Consider the following 20,062-nt stretch of genomic DNA (forward strand, 5'->3'; position numbering starts at 1 on the left):
AGGACAATTTATAATTGATTTTGATACAGATATTACGATTAACAGTCGATCAAATTGATCTTTACAGTAAAGTCATTAAATGCCCACAATAATTGAAAGACCCCTTAGATCGTTCCACTTGAAGCCCGTGGTCGTTATTATTCAAGTTAGAATTTGGACGCCTTCTTGGAGACGTTCCACTCAATGCCCACAATTATTGAAAGACACTTTAGAACGTTCCACTTGAAACACGTGGTCGTTGTTATACAAGTTAGGATTTGGACGCCTTCTTGGATACGTTCCACTCAATGTTCATAATAATTATTGAAAGACCCTTTAGAACGTTCCACTTGAAACACGTGGTCGTTGTTATACAAGTTAGGATTTGGACGCCTTCTTGGATACGTTCCACTCAATGTTCATAATAATTATTGAAAGACCCTTTAGATCGTACCACTCAAAGCCCGTGATCGTCATTATTCAAGTTAGGATTTAGACGCCTTCTTGGATACGTTCCACTCAATGCCCACAATTATTGAAAGACACTTTAGAACGTTCCACTTGAAACACGTGGTCGTTGTTATACAAGTTAGGATTTGGACGCCTTCTTGGATACGTTCCACTCAATGTTCATAATAATTATTGAAAGACCCTTTAGATCGTACCACTCAAAGCCCGTGATCGTCATTATTCAAGTTAGGATTTAGACGCCTTCTTGGATACGTTCCACTCAATGCCCACAATTATTGAAAGACACTTTAGAACGTTCCACTTGAAACACGTGGTCGTTGTTATACAAGTTAGGATTTGGACGCCTTCTTGGATACGTTCCACTCAATGCCCACAATTATTGAAAGACCCTTTAGAACGTTCCACTTGAAACACGTGGTCGTTGTTATACAAGTTAGGATTTGGACGCCTTCTTGGATACGTTCCACTCAATGCCCACAATTATTGAAAGACCCTTTAGATCGTTCCACTTAAAGCCCGTGGTCGTCATTATTCAAGTTAGAATTTAGACGCCTTCTTGGATACGTTCCACTCAATGCCCACAATTATTGAAAGACACTTTAGAACGTTCCACTTGAAACACGTGGTCGTTGTTATACAAGTTAGGATTTAGACGCCTTCTTGGATACGTTCCACTCAATGCCCACAATTATTGAAAGACACTTTAGAACGTTCCACTTGAAACACGTGGTCGTTGTTATACAAGTTAGGATTTGGACGCCTTCTTGGATACGTTCCACTCAATGCCCACAATTATTGAAAGACCCTTTAGATCGTTCCACTTAAAGCCCGTGGTCGTCATTATTCAAGTTAGAATTTAGACGCCTTCTTGGATACGTTCCACTCAATGCCCATAATAATTGAAAGACCCTTTAGATCGTTCCACTCAAAGCCCGTGATCGTCATTATTCAAGTTAGGATTTGGACGCCTTCTTGGATACGTTCCACTCAATGCCCACAATAATTGAAAGACCCTTTAGATCGTTCCACTTGAAGCACGTGGTCGTTATTATTCAAGTTAGGATTTGGACGCCTTCTTGGATACGTTCCACTCAATGCCCACAATTATTGAAAGACACTTTAGAACGTTCCACTTGAAACACGTGGTCGTTGTTATACAAGTTAGGATTTAGACGCCTTCTTGGATACGTTCCACTCAATGCCCACAATTATTGAAAGACACTTTAGAACGTTCCACTTGAAACACGTGGTCGTTGTTATACAAGTTAGGATTTGGACGCCTTCTTGGATACGTTCCACTCAATGCCCACAATTATTGAAAGACCCTTTAGATCGTTCCACTTAAAGCCCGTGGTCGTCATTATTCAAGTTAGAATTTAGACGCCTTCTTGGATACGTTCCACTCAATGCCCATAATAATTGAAAGACCCTTTAGATCGTTCCACTCAAAGCCCGTGATCGTCATTATTCAAGTTAGGATTTGGACGCCTTCTTGGATACGTTCCACTCAATGCCCACAATAATTGAAAGACCCTTTAGATCGTTCCACTTGAAGCACGTGGTCGTTATTATTCAAGTTAGGATTTGGACGCCTTCTTGGATACGTTCCACTCAATGCCCACAATTATTGAAAGACACTTTAGAACGTTCCACTTGAAACACGTGGTCGTTGTTATACAAGTTAGGATTTAGACGCCTTCTTGGATACGTTCCACTCAATGCCCACAATTATTGAAAGACACTTTAGAACGTTCCACTTGAAACACGTGGTCGTTGTTATACAAGTTAGGATTTGGACGCCTTCTTGGATACGTTCCACTCAATGCCCACAATTATTGAAAGACACTTTAGAACGTTCCACTTGAAACACGTGGTCGTTGTTATACAAGTTAGGATTTAGACGCCTTCTTGGATACGTTCCACTCAATGCCCACAATTATTGAAAGACACTTTAGAACGTTCCACTTGAAACACGTGGTCGTTGTTATACAAGTTAGGATTTGGACGCCTTCTTGGATACGTTCCACTCAATGCCCACAATTATTGAAAGACCCTTTAGATCGTTCCACTCAAAGCCCGTGATCGTCATTATTCAAGTTAGGATTTGGACGCCTTCTTGGATACGTTCCACTCAATGCCCACAATAATTGAAAGACCCTTTAGATCGTTCCACTTGAAACACGTGGTCGTTGTTATACAAGTTAGGATTTGGACGCCTTCTTGGATACGTTCCACTCAATGCCCACAATTATTGAAAGACCCTTTAGATCGTTCCACTCAAAGCCCGTGATCGTCATTATTCAAGTTAGGATTTGGACGCCTTCTTGGATACGTTCCACTCAATGCCCACAATAATTGAAAGACCCTTTAGATCGTTCCACTTGAAGCACGTGGTCGTTATTATTCAAGTTAGAATTTGGACGCCCTATTATGTGCATTCTACTTAACACTGGAGGAGGTGTTCTTGAGGATTTGGTTCTGGAACGATTGAAATTGCAAATACTGCTCTAGGTGCTATTATGTTGGACAGAATTTGCTGGTCAGTGATCTTTCTTCTATGCTCTAAACTGTACAAGTTTCTAGTCAACTGTGGATCGCCTTTAAGTCGATTTGCTCTGTTCTGTATTAAGTCGAGCATCCTCAGGGTATGCTTGGGAGTCGAGCTCCAAATGTGCGAACAATATTCCAAAGTTGGACGAATCTGGGCCTTGTAGACGTTTAGAAGTTGTTGCGGAGTACATAGCTTTTTGGTCTTGGAGAGTTTTCGTGAAGCTACCTTAGCTAAATCTTATAACTATCCCAACATTAAAATATCGTCACGAAAATTTTCTATTAGGCAATCTAAAAAATAGCTGATCTACGTCAAAATGACGGCGGTGGGGTAACCAATACACTTTCTCGTATGTACTCGTGATAGCTTTTCTTGATTTTTTCCGGTAGTTCGGTTGGTTTGCATTGTTTTTTTGTTATATGGTGTTGAGAGGATTTCATAGATCTATTTAATTGAAATTAATAGTTTTTTAGTTAGTCTGTAAGTAAGCTCTCAACCAATTCATAAAATTTAGAATCTTAGGCGTGTTTTGGAAATTTCAATTGTTGCGTTCAAGTTTTTCAAACATGAATGAGTACTTTTCAAATACAAGGACAAACTTAAAAATTTAGAAAGTGCTAATTCCTTTCCATTAGATGAAAAGAGCTGTAGCCAGAATCCTGCTCATTTTCCACCAGTTTTTAATATACTTACTTTTCAAAAATACTAAAAACAACTAAACCACTTTTCCGGGAGGAAATTTCGTACTTTTTTAAGTAGAAAAAACAGGGAATAATTATCAAATTCAACAAATAACTTCACACATCACGACAAAAGTGTTTGTTTACCCCACGGCGACCATTTTCAAAATTATTATCAGATGATTTTGACAATTCGCTCGATTGACATTTCAAAAATTCGTCTGGCTGGAATATACTGTCAACTGATTCGATTTTATTTTAGTTACTTTAGCATAAATAAAAAGAAAGTGTACTAATTCGCAAAAAAAGCAAATACAAAATAATTTTCAAAGAATATTAGAAATCCTTTCATTTATCAGAATCGTTAGTGGAGTGAAATTACTTGAAATCTCAATAACAAAAAAATTTAACGACATTCGTAAGCGTAGCCACTTCGTTTTGACATATTTGAATAATTTTTAGATTTTGCTGGGTTTGACGTCAGAATAGTGGTCAATTTGATGGAGTGTAATTATTTAAAAGTACAGAATTTGTATGAATTTCGACCTAGAGTTTGAAGAAATCATTTCAATTTGTTTTTTGAATTTTTTCAATTCCATCCAGTGCAGCGCCCGACTTGGGCTGCTGAAAACGTCATTTGCGTTACCAAATTTGCAGTTTTCTGGATCGTAGATGTTTTTGTATGTATTATATAAAATGAAATTTATACAGGGGTGTGTATGTAATTATGCAAATCATCAAAAGAGATGCATGTGAATAATATTAAAATGAATACTTTGAAAATTTGCAAATCTATGAGTGAGTTAATTGCAAATATTCATAGACCCAATTATAGCTTAAGAAATAGAGTTATTTGCCATTTTGGTTGTCTATCTAACTACACACCGCACACAAAAGGACAAATAAAGAAAGAAATAAGGAATCTAGACGTGAAATACAAATTTATAAAGCAAACAGCACCAAAGAATAAAGTAAACGAAATGTAAGACAAAAATGAGAGTAAAAAAGAAGAAATTGAACATTAGGTACATAAATTAATGAAATGAAAAAGAGGACAAACTACAAGAGATGCCTTAGCAATCGCTTTTGTGAGATGTTAAGTTGCTTTCAAGTTGAAAAAAAGAAGCTTACGAAATATTGAAATGTATTTACGACGCTGAACCGTTCCGACGTTCTTTCTAGTCAAAAATGGTATTTCTTCATCATCAGAACGCCCCGCATCTTAAATTGTTTTTATTTCGTAATTTTTTCGGCGTCTATACACATCCACCCTACTGAGCACATTCAGCATCACGCGGCTTCTAACTCCGTATGGTATTTTTACCAAAATTCGCATTTAGAGGACGAAACCGTAGCGGTAGCTGTGATCAAACGTCAATTACAAGAAAAATGATTGTAGAGACTTAGTGTAACACTTATTAAGTTCGATGAAAATAATCAAAACAGCCTCAAAATGTTTCCCAATACCAGTAGAGCTATGCGCTATGCGCTACGCCCCCCAAAAAATAAGAGTGAAGATACATGAAGTTACAACAAGCCGAAAATCATTCAAAATATAATTATAAATGAAATTTTTAAATTCCACACCATTTCCTTCTAAGGAAAAAATTTTTCTCGAGGTTAAAGATAAAAAAAATGAGTCTTCCGCGATTTTTAGCAAAACTGTGAGTTTTATCGTAAAAATACCTTAGACGAAAATTGTAGATCATAAAATTATCTACAAAAAACGTATAGATACTTTTTTCTGACGACTCACTGTTTCTGAGATATGACGATTCAAAAGTTGTAATCGTCATAATAAACATGAGTACGCCACGTACATACATACATCTCCGGAGTTTTAATGTTTAATCAGCTGGACCCTACAGAGTTGAATTGGAAGTTGATCAACAATACATTACAACCAGTTCAAACTGGAAACGGAAAAAATACTGAGTACAATACAAACAAGATGCAGCGCTAAATGTGGTTGCAAAAAGTCGGACTGTTTCGGTTGATTCCAATGAGATGACATGCGAAACATGCAATTTACTTGAACTCAGAATGAAGAAGAAGAACCGGAAGAATTTGGAAGTTGCGAATCTTTACTACTTGACATTGCTTTTATTTTTTCCAATTGTAGCTAATTTTCCGTTATTACAACTTTTTTAATCATCATATCTCAAAAACGGTAGCGCGTAGGAAAAAAAGTGTTGATACGTTTTTTGTAGATAATTTTATGATCTACAATTTTTGTCTAAAGTATTTTTTTGATACAACTTACCGTTTTGTTGAAAATCGAGATTTTTTTGAACTTTGACTTCAAGTAAATTTTTTGAACAATTTTACTAATTTTCCAGTTTGTTGTAACTCACAAATGTGACCAGGATGTATAAGGATGAAGGGAGGGGGGATAAAAAAAAATTATGAAATTCGTATGACGTAATTTATGCAAGATAGATCCTAGAGATAGACTAGACCAAAGACAATTTTCTGAAATTAACCTTCTAAATTAAACGTTATGATTTATACAATTCCAAATTTATGTTATTTTTTAATAATTTAGTAATTAACGTTATTTTTTAATAAAATTTCGTATTCCTTAGTGCCCGTGTGTGTATGTAATATACATTCTCCATTGTGTTGGGTAGATACCAGATGATAAATGATTGTATATTTCTAATAGTTTTGCAAACTATTCAATATTCTTTAGCTGGAAAACTAAGTAGTTTATATTTTCATAACAGCCCCTATATATTATATTAATATTATGAGTTTTCTTTAATAGGTAAAACATGTGATATCTCAAGCGACTCAAGAACACTACGTATGCTTATGGTTAGGCTGTAAAGTACACGGTAGGACTTCTTGCTCAAGATCCTGGTTGGAGCGGCACGTGTTGGCGCACGCGGGTACGAAACCGTTTAGGTGCATAGTCGATGGATGCGGTCAAAGATTTAACTCACAGGTTACGTTTCCACTATAGTGAAAAATTTATTTTTATTAAACATTTATTTCGATTCACAGTTGATGTTGGAGAGACACGTGAATAGTCACTTTAATTCGGATGGTAGTCCAAATAATAGTGTTAAGAAATCGCCAGACAATTCCTGTAAGTTACTCAAACGGAACGGGAAACGGATCAGGTTTAGAAGACAACCATGGTCAGGTATGTCTGCTATTTATAACAATCACATATATTCTTAAATTTGTTTCTTTTGACTTTTCTTCGTCCTCTCGTAATATGTACGTTATTGGATTTGTCGTACTATCTAGTTGCTTCTACCCAGGCAGGAAACCCCTAGAGCTTAGCCCAGATCCGGCCATGCCAATGATTTCAAGACAGGTTGAACCAGTCTTGGCGAAGCCCTTGATCGCCCAAATTTAGATATAGACCTTCTAACACAGTCTTAACCATTCATTGGACAATTAAGCTTAGGCCAAGTCTAGTTGAAGCAGCGCAGATCACCCTAGCTTGCATCGAGACTGTATAACTCAATCTTGGGCGTTAAATAGGAACTCAAGCCTTTTTCTTTGTCCTCTTCGAGAAACCAAGCTTCGACGTATCTAAATCAGCTCATGTGTGGGCCAGAGTTCTCAACTCAGCTCCGGCCATGCCAATAAATATCCAAGCTCGAGCCACGGCAGTTTGAACCAGCTTTGTCGAAGTCAATGATCACCCGAGCTTGGGCAAAGACTGGCTAACCCAGCTTTGACAATTCATTGGAGAATTAAGCTTAGGCCAAGTCTAGTTGAAGCAGCGCAGATCACCCTAGCTTGCATCGAGACTGTATAACTCAATCTTGGGCGTTAAATAGGAACTCAAGCCTTTTTCTTTGTCCTCTTCGAGAAACCAAGCTTCGACGTATCTAAATCAGCTCATGTGTGGGCCAGAGTTCTCAACTCAGCTCCGGCCATGCCAATAAATATCCAAGCTCGAGCCACGGCAGTTTGAACCAGCTTTGTCGAAGTCAATGATCACCCGAGCTTGGGCAAAGACTGGCTAACCCAGCTTTGACAATTCATTGGAGAATTAAGCTTAGGCCAAGTCTAGTTGAAGCAGCGCAGATCACCCTAGCTTGCATCGAGACTGTATAACTCAATCTTGGGCGTTAAATAGGAACTCAAGCCTTTTTCTTTGTCCTCTTCGAGAAACCAAGCTTCGACGTATCTAAATCAGCTCATGTGTGGGCCAGAGTTCTCAACTCAGCTCCGGCCATGCCAATAAATATCCAAGCTCGAGCCACGGCAGTTTGAACCAGCTTTGTCGAAGTCAATGATCACCCGAGCTTGGGCAAAGACTGGCTAACCCAGCTTTGACAATTCATTGGAGAATTAAGCTTAGGCCAAGTCTAGTTGAAGCAGCGCAGATCACCCTAGCTTGCATCGAGACTGTATAACTCAATCTTGGGCGTTAAATAGGAACTCAAGCCTTTTTCTTTGTCCTCTTCGAGAAACCAAGCTTCGACGTATCTAAATCAGCTCATGTGTGGGCCAGAGTTCTTAACTCAGCTCCGGCCATGCCAATAAATATCCAAGCTCGAGCCACGGCAGTTTGAACCAGCTTTGTCGAAGTCAATGATCACCCGAGCTTGGGCAAAGACTGGCTAACCCAGCTTTGACAATTCATTGGAGAATTAAGCTTAGGCCAAGTCTAGTTGAAGCAGCGCAGATCACCCTAGCTTGCATCGAGACTGTATAACTCAATCTTGGGCGTTAAATAGGAACTCAAGCCTTTTTCTTTGTCCTCTTCGAGAAACCAAGCTTCGACGTATCTAAATCAGCTCATGCGTTGGCCAAGCTGCTTAACCTAGCTCCGGTCGTGCTAATTAATACCCAAGCTCGAACCACGACAGTTTGAACCAGCTTTGTCGAAGTCAATGATCACCCGAGCTTGGGCAAAGACTGGCTAACCCAGCTTTGACAATTCATTGGAGAATTAAGCTCAGGCCAAGTCTAGTTGAAGCAGCGCAGATCATTCTAGCTTGCATCGAGACTGTATAAGTTAGTCTTGGATGTTAAATGGGGACCCAAGTTTAGATGGTTCAATTACGTACGTGATTCTTGTTTTCATTTTGTGTCAGGTCAAACCGAGTTTTAACACTGCTGGTTCTTGTGAGATGTATTTCATTCGACTCTCCTTAAACTGACGCAATTTTCTAAAGTTCGTGTTAACGGGATCATTTTTCGTTAATAAGATTGATACGTGGTCCAATATCTACAATCTAGCATTGCTGATTCCTGAGAACCAAGCATCGCCGAGTGCTGAGAATTAAGCATGGCCCAGTTCGAGCCTATCGTCGACACTTTAGACTTCTACTAAAACTGGGCCAAGCTTGAGTTACAAGGTTACTAGGTCCCGTGGTACTTTCTTCTGTAGGTAGTTTCAAAGTTGAAACTTTTCAATTTGATTATTGCCAAGGCTCGACCATGGAAACCAGACGATTACGTTTTTAGAGCATACAGTTACATGGAGTACTACTTTGACCGAAAAAGTGGTAAAATATCTAAAAGAATTAATCTCAAATGTATCTTCCACGATCCTATATTCCCTTGGCTGCTTGTAAGGAATCGAGATCGATTTTTTTCCCAAAAAAAAAATGGATGTTTCCGTTTTTTCCCTTTCGATAATTTTCCAGATACTCGAGTTCATTAGGACTCTAAAGCTACAGATGTTGAAAACGATACAATAGACTTTACAATGCAGTGTATACCCTCTATATCGGCTTTATAACCCATGGTTGACTTTGACCTACTTTATCGCCTGATTCCTAACCTTGTTTTTCCAATTTCAGCTTCCAATCTTCTACAGTATCATGAATCGTCTATTAGATCTTCTTATCTGCTCTATCTTCATTCATTCTCTTTAGTCTAAAATGTTAGATAAGTTGTGGTAGCTTCTGATCTTCTACAAGATCCTGATCCGTCTATCCTTGAAGTACTTCTCGTTCATTTGGATTGCACAATTCCCAAAAATACCCTTGGGACGCTCTGCTCAATATAGGAAAGAGCAATTCGACTTATAGGTGATCCGGACTTTACCAGAAACTTGGACAATTCGACAGGTAGATGTGGCTCATGAACACCGAGTACGTCTGCTTGCTTTTTACATAAATTCACTATAATATTCCAAATATCTCCATCCTTTTATGATGAATCCTTTTCAATTGTCAGGATCTAATAAATCTTTTGTCTCGTTATTAAAATTGAAATTATTTATTCGTGTTTTGGATTCAGCTCGGATGTTTGATTTTATCGACGCCGGTATCATGGAAGGCCTTCAATACAAACTCCTACTCCTCACCCAGAAAAGGACGTTGGGAAAGATAAACGAACCAGGTGATACGGTTCATTTGCAGAGCCAGGTGCTAGCGAAACGGATAGAAACCGACGGTAGCGTCAAGTTTCTTCTAAAATGGCATCCCGCCGATATGTGAGTATCATTTATAATGAAATAATTGTTTTTAGAATCCAACATAGGATAAATAAATGATACGTAGTCTTTTTTTTTGTTATTATATTTTTAGTTTGGTTTTATTTTTAGTGTCGCCGATGAATGGGTGTCTGAAAAAGAGTACAAACCGACGAAAGTGGTATCGATACCCCATTTGAAACCGTCTTCGAAGAGCGCTTTAAGTCCTTCACTCTTTCCGGAAAACCAGACGCAACCTAGACAAAAGCATAGACGTAAACAGATTTCCAAGCGAACGTGATATAATGTTGTTATTTAAAGTAATATTAAAATATTTTTGAGCCTTTGTATTTAAGCAAAAAAAAAATAACAAAAAATACAACGTTAGTGTGATAATATTGAATTTCGTCATTATAGAACTGACTAAAAAAAAAAAAAAGTATTTTTGTAGAGCAAACATGTGATATGATGAATTTTTAAATGATTTTATGCCGTTTTCAAAATATCAAATGGAGAAAAACTCTATGGGATAATTATTTACCAAAGCAATTGAAAAAACTAACTCAATCCTAGATCATTTAATTAAATTCATGGTACACCAACTATTCGATGTACCTAGTATCGGTTATTTTCTACCAGTCTTAGATCATCGTCCTACCAAAGTAATGCAAAAGAGACACAATTCAGGATATCATATACACTTCGAACTAAAGGATCTATTATGCCTCCTTTACTTTACAGAACTTAAAAGTTGTACTCCCCGCTAATTTTAATTGAGGTAGCAACACCCCAATAAAACCACTCTTAGTTTTCGTAGATTGATCTTCAACGGGTTACAGTTTCCCAGGAATATATTTGCTTGTTTACACCCCTATAGATTGTTCCAGTAATTGTTTTTCCCTATATTCTTTTCTAGTATAATCAAATTCCATTAAATATCCTATGAAGGGTTTACTAACTTCTTCAGATGTCCATTGAGTCATCGATGCCCCAAACATAACTATTGTTAGAGTTGGGAGATGGTTCTTCAACAGGTTATAGTTTCCTAGGAGTATTGTTGCTAGTTTCATCCCCCGTAGATTGTTTTTTCCCTATTTTCCTTCTTTTATTCTTCCCCCTTCACGTTGCAGTCCCTACTGAATCTTACTTCTTCTGTTGTCCATTGAGTCAACAAGACTCTTGTTACTATCGGTAGATTTTGTTTATTTTCGTTCCAGTAACTGTTTCCCCCGATATATTGTCTTTTTTAATATTTTCTCAACTGTTCTATAGCTAACTCCACAAAAAGGTTCTATGAAGGGTTTATTCCTCCCTCATTGTCTCTCCTTTATATAACAAATTCTGCACGTTATACTCCTTGCTAAATGTAACTTCTTTGGCTGTCCATTGAGGTAGAAATGCCCCAATAAGACTCCTTTTATTATTGGTAGATTCTTCCTCCCTGGTCATAGTTTCTTTAGAGTAGCTTTTCTTGTCTCTACCCTTGCAGATCGTTTTTTCTCAATTTTTCCAGTATTTTCTCTATTGTTCAGATCCCATGTAATGTTTATTCATCCCTTATTGTATCCACAATGCCCCAACAAGACTCCTGTTACTTTTGGTAGTTTTGTTCCTCCTTGGTAATAGTTTCTCAAGAGCATATTTGCATGTCTTCACTCTTATAGATTGTTTTTCCCAATTTCCTCCCTTTTTCGGTATTTTCTCCATTGTTCACACCTTATGTAATATTTATTCATCCCTTGTTGTGACTTCTTTATTTAACACGTTGTACTACCTTCGAAATCTAACTTCTTCAGGTGTCCAATAATTCACCAATACTCCAAAAAAACTTCTGTTGGTACTCACAGTTTGTTTTTCACTGGTAATAGTTTCTTTACTTGTCTTCACCCCTGTAGATCGTTCTAGTAACTATTTTTTCATTAAATATCTTCTTTTCTAGTATTTCCTTCATTGTTCTCTAGCTAATCCCACAAAAGGATTCAGGTCCTTTGTCAGTATTACAGCTATTTCATCTCCCTTCACTTCAATGTGTTCCAAAACCCATTGGAGGTTAACTTCATTCTTGTTATCTAGCATTTAGTTGGTGTAAACATCCTTTTATTGCAAGAAATAGTTGCCGATAATGAATTCCAAGTTTTTGAAAAACTGCTACAACAATGCTACGAAAAGACTTTAATTAGTGTTCGTAGATTCCTGAAAATAATTTTTCCTAAATATCCTCTAGTATTTTCTCTATCATTCCATAGTTAATTCCACCAGAAAGGTTCAGTTCCTATAAATAATTTATTCGTCCTTTATTGTTTCCTAAAACTTAATTTCTTCAGATGTCCAACAAGACTCCAAATTAGTATTCATAGATTGTTTTTCAACGGATAAGAGTTTCCAAAGAGGATATTTGTTTGTCTTCACTACTGTAGATACTTCTAGTAACTGTTTTTCTATTGTTCCTTAACTAATATCAAAAAGAATTAATTAAGGTCCTATAAAAGGTTTACTAGTCTCCCATTGTATCCCCTTTATGTAACAAAATCTGCTGATATTCCCCATAACTTTCATTTAGGCAGCTAAACCCCCAACAAACCTTCTTCATTATTCGTAGATTGTTCTTCAACAGGTTTTAGTGTTCCAGTGACTGTTTAACCTCCAATTTATCTTCTTTTTTAGTATTTCTTCTTTTATTTTATAACTAATTCAACAAGAACGTTCGGTTCCTACAAAGGGTTTGTCTGCTTCTACTTTAGCAAGTATATTTAATTTTCCTTCACTCCAAAGTGTTTTGAAACCAATTGGAGGGCAACTTGATTCTTTTTACCTAAGATTTAGTTCTACTGACATGTACAGGTATTTACGAAATAGAAAAAAATGGTGGAAACATCCTTTTATTGTTTTTAATCAATTATGAAAAATTTGAATTATTTAAATGTTTGAAAAAGTTAAATTTTTCGGAAAAATTGTGAATGGAGGCTTTAGTGGGACAATGGAATTGGAATAATCAGATTATTTTAAGGAAAATATTTAGCTGATGGAAGCAAAACGGCATGAAAGTCATTTCGATTATTATTTTTGCCATAATGGTTCTATACCACCGCCCAATATTATTGCTCTAAAACAAAAAACGCGAGTCACCAACAAGCAAAATTACTTAGGTTTAAATGGTCAAAGATTGTACTGCCCCCCATACCGTGTACAAACTGAACATTTTAAATGTGATATTTTTTTTTAATTAATTGTCTATTTACGGAATTTAGTAGTCAACGCACAAATATTAGCAATACGACTAGTATTTAGAACGAAAATAATTTTTTTTAAATAGTTATTAATTTTTTAATTTTTTTTTTTTCGTTCGTGTTTGATGTAATTAATGTTATAGAAGCCCGCGTCGCGTCGGGCGCCAATGTGCGAGATAAAAGTACAAAATATTATGATAATGACTTCTTATTCCCGTGGGCATTACAAATGAAGAATATACCGGGTGAATCAAGAGGAACTATACCTTAGAGGCTATTGAAAAGTGTCGCTTTTTTTTTATTAATTTACAGGGTGATTTGTGGATTTAATTTTTAAAATTAGTACACTACTATCGAACATTCGACTGATATTAGCAAAACTTAGAAATTCCAGGACCGGTTTTGGAAAATCTATTTAAGAATTCTTATCGAATATTACACTCTGTATAATTGTTAATGAACGATCAAATATTATCTTATTAACTTAGCACCCTTCCGCAACTATACATTTCCGTACGCCTCCAGGACCATAAAAATCCAAGTGAGGGCAGAGAAGATCCTGGAAGATCACTTTCCGGTTGACCTTTTGCTCTTCCGACAACACTGGCGGCAATAACTTTTCTCATGGTTAAGTTTTCTGTTACGATTTGAAAAACTTGAGTTTGAGGAATGCTCAAACTACAACTTAGTTTACGATCACTATTATAAATAAATTTTTTACTAGCGACACATTTGCGTTGTACTTGCTAACCGAAGGGTGTCCAGAAGGGTCGTCCGTCTTCTACACTTTCCCTACTTTCTTGTGCCACTCAAAACACACGATCTATCGCTGTCATGAGACATTTTGTCCATTTTACCAAGCTTGACACAGATTCCAAAAGTTTCTACTATTTTCATGAATAAATATTGAAAACAAAAATGTGTCTAACGACTATCAGAACCGATTCCAACCCAGCTTACAACATTTGCGACACGTTCAGTAAAAGCACTGTTATGGGAGTAAACTTCATCATTTCAAAGTCACAGTTATGTGAGTAAACCTCACCATTTCAAAACCGCAGTAAAAGCACTATTAAAGGGGTTAAATTTCTCATTTAAAAACCACAATAGAAGCACTGTTATGTGGGTTAAATTCATGAATTTAAAACCGCATTAGGTAGTAAAAACACTGCAAAACAATATTCATGAACAACACAAAACATGCTGTAAAATTGGGTTCATGGACGTATCAAATGTTATTCTTTTTGAGATATTTATCACAATTTTTCATAGTAGTGTACTGCTAAAAAAATTCTCACCCTAAAAATTAATGTAGCGAAGGAATTGACACTTTTTAGTAACCTCACGTTATCCTCTACGGGGGACATATGGTAGAAATATGTGAAGTTTCTCGTTCACCCCGTGTCGGTGAACGTCGACGGGAATTTCTAGTATTAAGGCGTATATTTTTAGTTTTACCCCTAATTGTGTTCTAAAAAGAGGCTAATATTTTCAAAAAGCTACAACGGCTGCCATGTAATTAATTTTTGTCAATTTGTACACGGTACCAAATTGTAATAATGTGTATAAAAAAAAAAAGGATCTCTGTATGCAAAGGTTCGATAGGATTTTCCTAAATCCTGAAATTTTTTTGTAAAATACGGTACATGGATGTGTATATTTGTGAAAGTCTTTCACTATGTAAAGTTAGGTTATGTATATGTACAGTAGCGTAAGGAAAACTATTTGGGAGAGAAACTGTTTGTGGTTTTGACCATTTAACAACCAGCCTGATATCACTGCCATTATATATATATATATATAACAACCTGGTTGAATAGTTGGTAAAACCCTTTCTATCTAGATTAGATTAATTCGCGGACGTTTAAGATACTTTAAGTGCCCTACCACCTCCCCTAACAAAAAATAAAGACGTGCCATCTATCGACGTCAATTCTACTCAATTTTTAGCGTTATCTTTCGGGCGCTTAAAGAAACTTAAATTTAAATCCCCTTTTCCGCTGACACATGTATTTATAAAAAAAATTTTTTAGTTGTAATAATTATTTTGTGTGTTCACAATGTTTATACATAAATCGATAATTTTTTTTTTTAAATAATTATACATATATATATTATGCTTTTTTAAAACAATTTTTAATTAGTTAATTTTTTTTGTTACATTCCTATTTCATCCTTTCTTTATTTATTGCGACATTTACTCTTTCATTGTTAATAGAATTTACAAAAAAAATTAGTTAGGACTTGTGATTTTTGTTTCGCGAAAAGCTCAAGACGAAACGGAGGGTCAAACAATTCAATTATCAAAATTAAAATTCGAATTTACACCAAAACAAAATACTCGAAACCCACCAATAAAAAATATTGTCATAATTCGATTAATTTTAATAAAACATTTCGATTATTAGCCGCATTCGAAACCCCCACTGTATCAGAAACAATAAAATGAAGCCCTTAAATCAACTTGACTGTTTATATTTGAGTCAAGTGAAAAAAAACTTAAATTCACCATATTTTATAACCAAAAAATCAACTCGAATCATAAAATTTACTTGAATCAATAAAAACCACTGAAATTAAGTTAACTTAAATCAGCTTGGATTAGTTGACCGTAGCTTATATCAAGTGAAAATGATTGAAATCGAATGAATGACGAGTACAATTCACTTGAATCAATAAAACCCTTTGGAATTAAGTGAAGTGTATATCGGTTTCACTTGATTGAACTTAAATCAACTAGAATTAGTTTACATAACATCAAAATGAATTGAAAACAACTTAAATCAGTTTTGAATTCCAAAGGACTGCTTATATCAAGTGAAAATGATCGAAATAGAATGAATGGAAGTGGAATTCGCTTAAATCAATAGAAACAACTGTAAATAAGTGAGTGAGAAGAACTTGAATCAACTCAAAAGAACTTAAATCAACCAAAATCAGTATAAAATGATATTAAAGTGAAATAGCTTGGATCAAGTGAAGCTTCACTTGTATGTGAACTTAAATCAAACAGAATCAGATTGAAATGAAAGTAAAGTGGAATGAAAACAACTTAAATCAGCTTGGATTATCAGAACATTGGTTAGATCAAGTGAAAATGATTGAAATCGAATGAATGACGAGTACAATTCACTTGAATCAATAAAACCTTTTGGAATTAAGTGAAATGTATATCGGTTTCACTTGATTGAACTTAAATCAACTAGAATTAGTTTACATAACATCAAAATGAATTGAAAACAACTTAAATCAGTTTTGAATTCTATGAAAGTTTCACTTTAAATAACTTAAATCAACTGTAATATGTTTGAAATAGTTTTAGAATGAATTGAAAATAACTTAAATCACTTTGGAACTCTAAAGGATTTCTCTTATTAAGTGAAAATATTTGGAATTAGGGAAATGAAAATGATATTCACTTAAATTCTTAAGATTAAGTGAAAACGAATCAAATTTTAAGTGCATTCATTGTTGATATAAAAGTAGAATCAACTAAAACCATTTTGAATTCACTTCACAATAAAAAAAAAACTTACATCGACTAAAAATTACCGAGAACAACTGAAAACAAATGAAATTTATTTTAATACATAAAAACCAAGTAAAAAAGCAATTTATTCAATGAGTTTCTCTTGATTTTACTAATATTATTTGAAAATTGCTTAAATCAATTTGAAATAACAGCGAAATCGAATGGAACTTTCTTGAATTTCAAATAAATTCTGATATTAAGTAAAATAGGAGTAAATTCAAAGCATTTCGCTTAAATCTTCAAATAAAACCATCTTGGAGTCGATTTGTTTTGTAGTAGAAGAAATTCAGCAGCTTAAATCAATTGGGATTAACTGAAAACTACTTAAATCGATTCAAAATAATCACTGATACCTGAAAAACAACTTGGATTCATTTTATTTTAGATTTTGGAATAAAACAAACTCATATCAAATAAAAACTATTGAGAAAAACTTAAATGAAGTGAAAATATACACAATTTAAGGTTTTCTATAATTGGAAATGTATTTTGAATTCATTTTTGAAAATTAGGATATGTTGGAAAAATTCAATTGATAGCTATAATAACTGAAAACAATAAAAGCAGTATTTAATTGAAAACGAAAAATCCAATTATGAACCTTTTAATAATTTGGACAAAATCTATTATTAAAAATAGTTTAAAAAAACCTGCAGCATATTTTTCAACATCCTAGTAGACTTGTAGTTTTTTATACTAAAAATTCGAGATGCATTTTCATTGGTTGATTTAATTGAATAATCAAATTCAAGTTTGACCATCCAAGTCTTGAGCCAATGTGAAAAATCAATAAACGCGATCAATTTATTATTGATTCTATTGAATCTGAAAACTTCACTGCCATTAATGTACTGCCGGCGCGAAACATGACATCAAAAATAATTAAAACTAATTGCGAAGCTTCCAGATTTAGAAAATTCGTTTTTAAAGACTTTAGGATGTGCTAGGAGCCGCCATTTTTTTTTTTAGAAATTTTGTAGTATAATCTTAAATAAATAAAACGAGAGACTTACTGACAGTGAATAAATATTCGAATTGCTCACTGCGAAATGTACAAAATCAATTATATATAATAATTATAGAAAATAAAGCACGAAATAATCAATTGTTTTAAGAAAATTTATTTATTCCTTACGTTCCACGGTAACAAAAAAGTATTCCACTGATTTTATTGGCTTAATCAGTCACAAAAAATCTACACATACATTCTTTTTTTTTTTCATTACTCGTCATTTCCTTATTTTCCTTTTTGGAAATATTTCCTAACTTATTTCTGATTCATTGTAATGAGGTTAGGAAAATTCTTCTTTTATCTATTGCAACTTGACCTTTGTCTGTATTATTCCGCAGTTATCGGGTATTTTAGAATGTTTTTTCGCCTTCTAGACTGCTCGATAGAGAATCGAATTTGTTACAAAAGCAATGAGAATGATAGAATTTATAGTAGCATAAAAAATTTTATCACTATATAAATAATGGATATCCCTATATGTGTATTTTCACTTTCTGTGAATCCAAAATAATGAGGTTAGGTTCTTCTTTTACCAGTAATTTGTGTTTTGTCTCAATAAGTATACAGCTATCAAATAGTGCGCAGTTATTCTTGTTGTTTTCGACAATTTTTGTAAAAAGTATGAGGAGGAGGAAAATTGACATAAAGAAACGAAAAGTTTTTCATTAAAAAGTTGATTTTTGTAAATAATGCTAAAAGAAATAATACGATTCGGTAGAGTTAGTGGAAAATGGGTTTTTAAAAAATTATTAGAGCCTATCTTGGTGTTTTGTGTCGTTGAAAATGATTTTGAGGATGGAAGTGTGACCAAAGAAGAAAATAGAGTTTGAGTTAGGTGTAAAAAAGCACTAGATTGTAATTTAACAAACAGGCAAGCCGTACTACACTAAAATTTGGTTTTCCTTTGGGAAATTCTCACACTTTTTGACTAAAAAGTAACTGAATATCTTCAAAAAGTCTTAGGGCAAATCCTAATTTATATTTCTTTGATATTTGGGTATTTACTGAGCTAGGTTTTAGGTTTCAGCACCAACATGTTGATATAAAAATTTTGTTTTGTTAATAATTTTCAAAATATCATCAATATAGTTTATAATTTAGAATTTTTTTCTAAATAAAAAAAGTTTTAATTTTAGTTTACCTGTAAAAAAGAAAATTATAACAATTTTTTTATTAAATTGATTGCCACAGTAATTTAAAATTAATTTTCGAAAAATTATTCTTAATAATAATTAATTTAAAACTAGTAACAAGTATGGTTGGGGATTTATTTGGAAATATTGAAAGAAATCTATCAGAAAAAAATAATAAATTTCGCAAATTGTACATAAAAAATGGCGGCTGCTTTTTTTATATCAACAATAAGTATTATTTTAAATGAATGTGTTGAATTGAACGTCTTCAAAATGTAACATTTTATACAATACACTAGAAAAATCTAGGGAAATAGGTCACATGATATTATAATATCCAAATATGTATAATATTAACCAATATCGAATTTCCAGCAATAATCTCGATTCTCCTTTCGTTCCCTCCAATAAAACAATCATTTATCTATAAAATCCTTTCCACTAGTGATATTTTCATTATCAAAACCCCCAGTAAGGTTTCAGTTTACCACCCACTTCTGATCGGTTGAAATTTAACATTTAACATCCTCCGGAAGGGCTACATCCGGAAATATGGAAGTTCCAATCTTTTACTTGGAGGAAGGGAACTAAAAGGTACATAAAGAAGCAACGGATAAAACACCAAAAAGAAGCAACGGATAAAACGGGGCGGGCATTCAGAGGTACAAACCTAACCAATGCGTCCTTTATATTCTGTCCTAGGTAGCTGTCACTTGATTCCACTCATAACCATTCACAAATCCTCGAAAGAGCTGCCATCTTGTGGTTAAAATTCGAATGGAGCTCAGAGAACTTCCGTAAAAAAATTCCTTATATATCCCATATTAAATTCTATGCATTATATACAAGGTGTCTCAAAAGAAAGTTCCCATTAAAAAAAAAGCAATTTCAAGTAAGGATTTTATTAAAAAAAAATTCGTTGTTTACACCAGCATTCATTTAATCGAGCGCTAAAATTGTCTATGACGACTCGGCATGTATTCTCTGTAATAACTGCCAATTCGTGACGGATACTTTCTTTTAATTGCGCCAACGAAATGAGTGTATCAGCGTAAACTTTAGATTTGACATAACTCCACAGGAAAA

General features: G+C 34.5%; 1 protein-coding gene across 1 annotated transcript in view; it reads left to right on the forward strand.

Moving 5' to 3' along the window:
* LOC130444245 (uncharacterized) overlaps positions 1-17,936 on the forward strand; it is a 131,771-nt gene extending 113,835 nt beyond the window's left edge. Inside the window, exons 3-6 of the mRNA XM_056779312.1 lie at positions 6,449-6,628; positions 6,688-6,829; positions 9,898-10,093; positions 10,205-17,936. Coding sequence (XP_056635290.1) covers positions 6,449-6,628; positions 6,688-6,829; positions 9,898-10,093; positions 10,205-10,373 — 687 coding nt within the window. The 3' untranslated portion in view covers positions 10,374-17,936. The remainder of the gene's footprint in view (positions 1-6,448; positions 6,629-6,687; positions 6,830-9,897; positions 10,094-10,204) is intronic.
* Positions 17,937-20,062: the final 2,126 nt, after the last annotated feature.

The sequence above is a fragment of the Diorhabda sublineata genome, chromosome 1, assembly GCF_026230105.1.
Source record: "Diorhabda sublineata isolate icDioSubl1.1 chromosome 1, icDioSubl1.1, whole genome shotgun sequence".
Taxonomy (NCBI): domain Eukaryota; kingdom Metazoa; phylum Arthropoda; class Insecta; order Coleoptera; family Chrysomelidae; genus Diorhabda; species Diorhabda sublineata.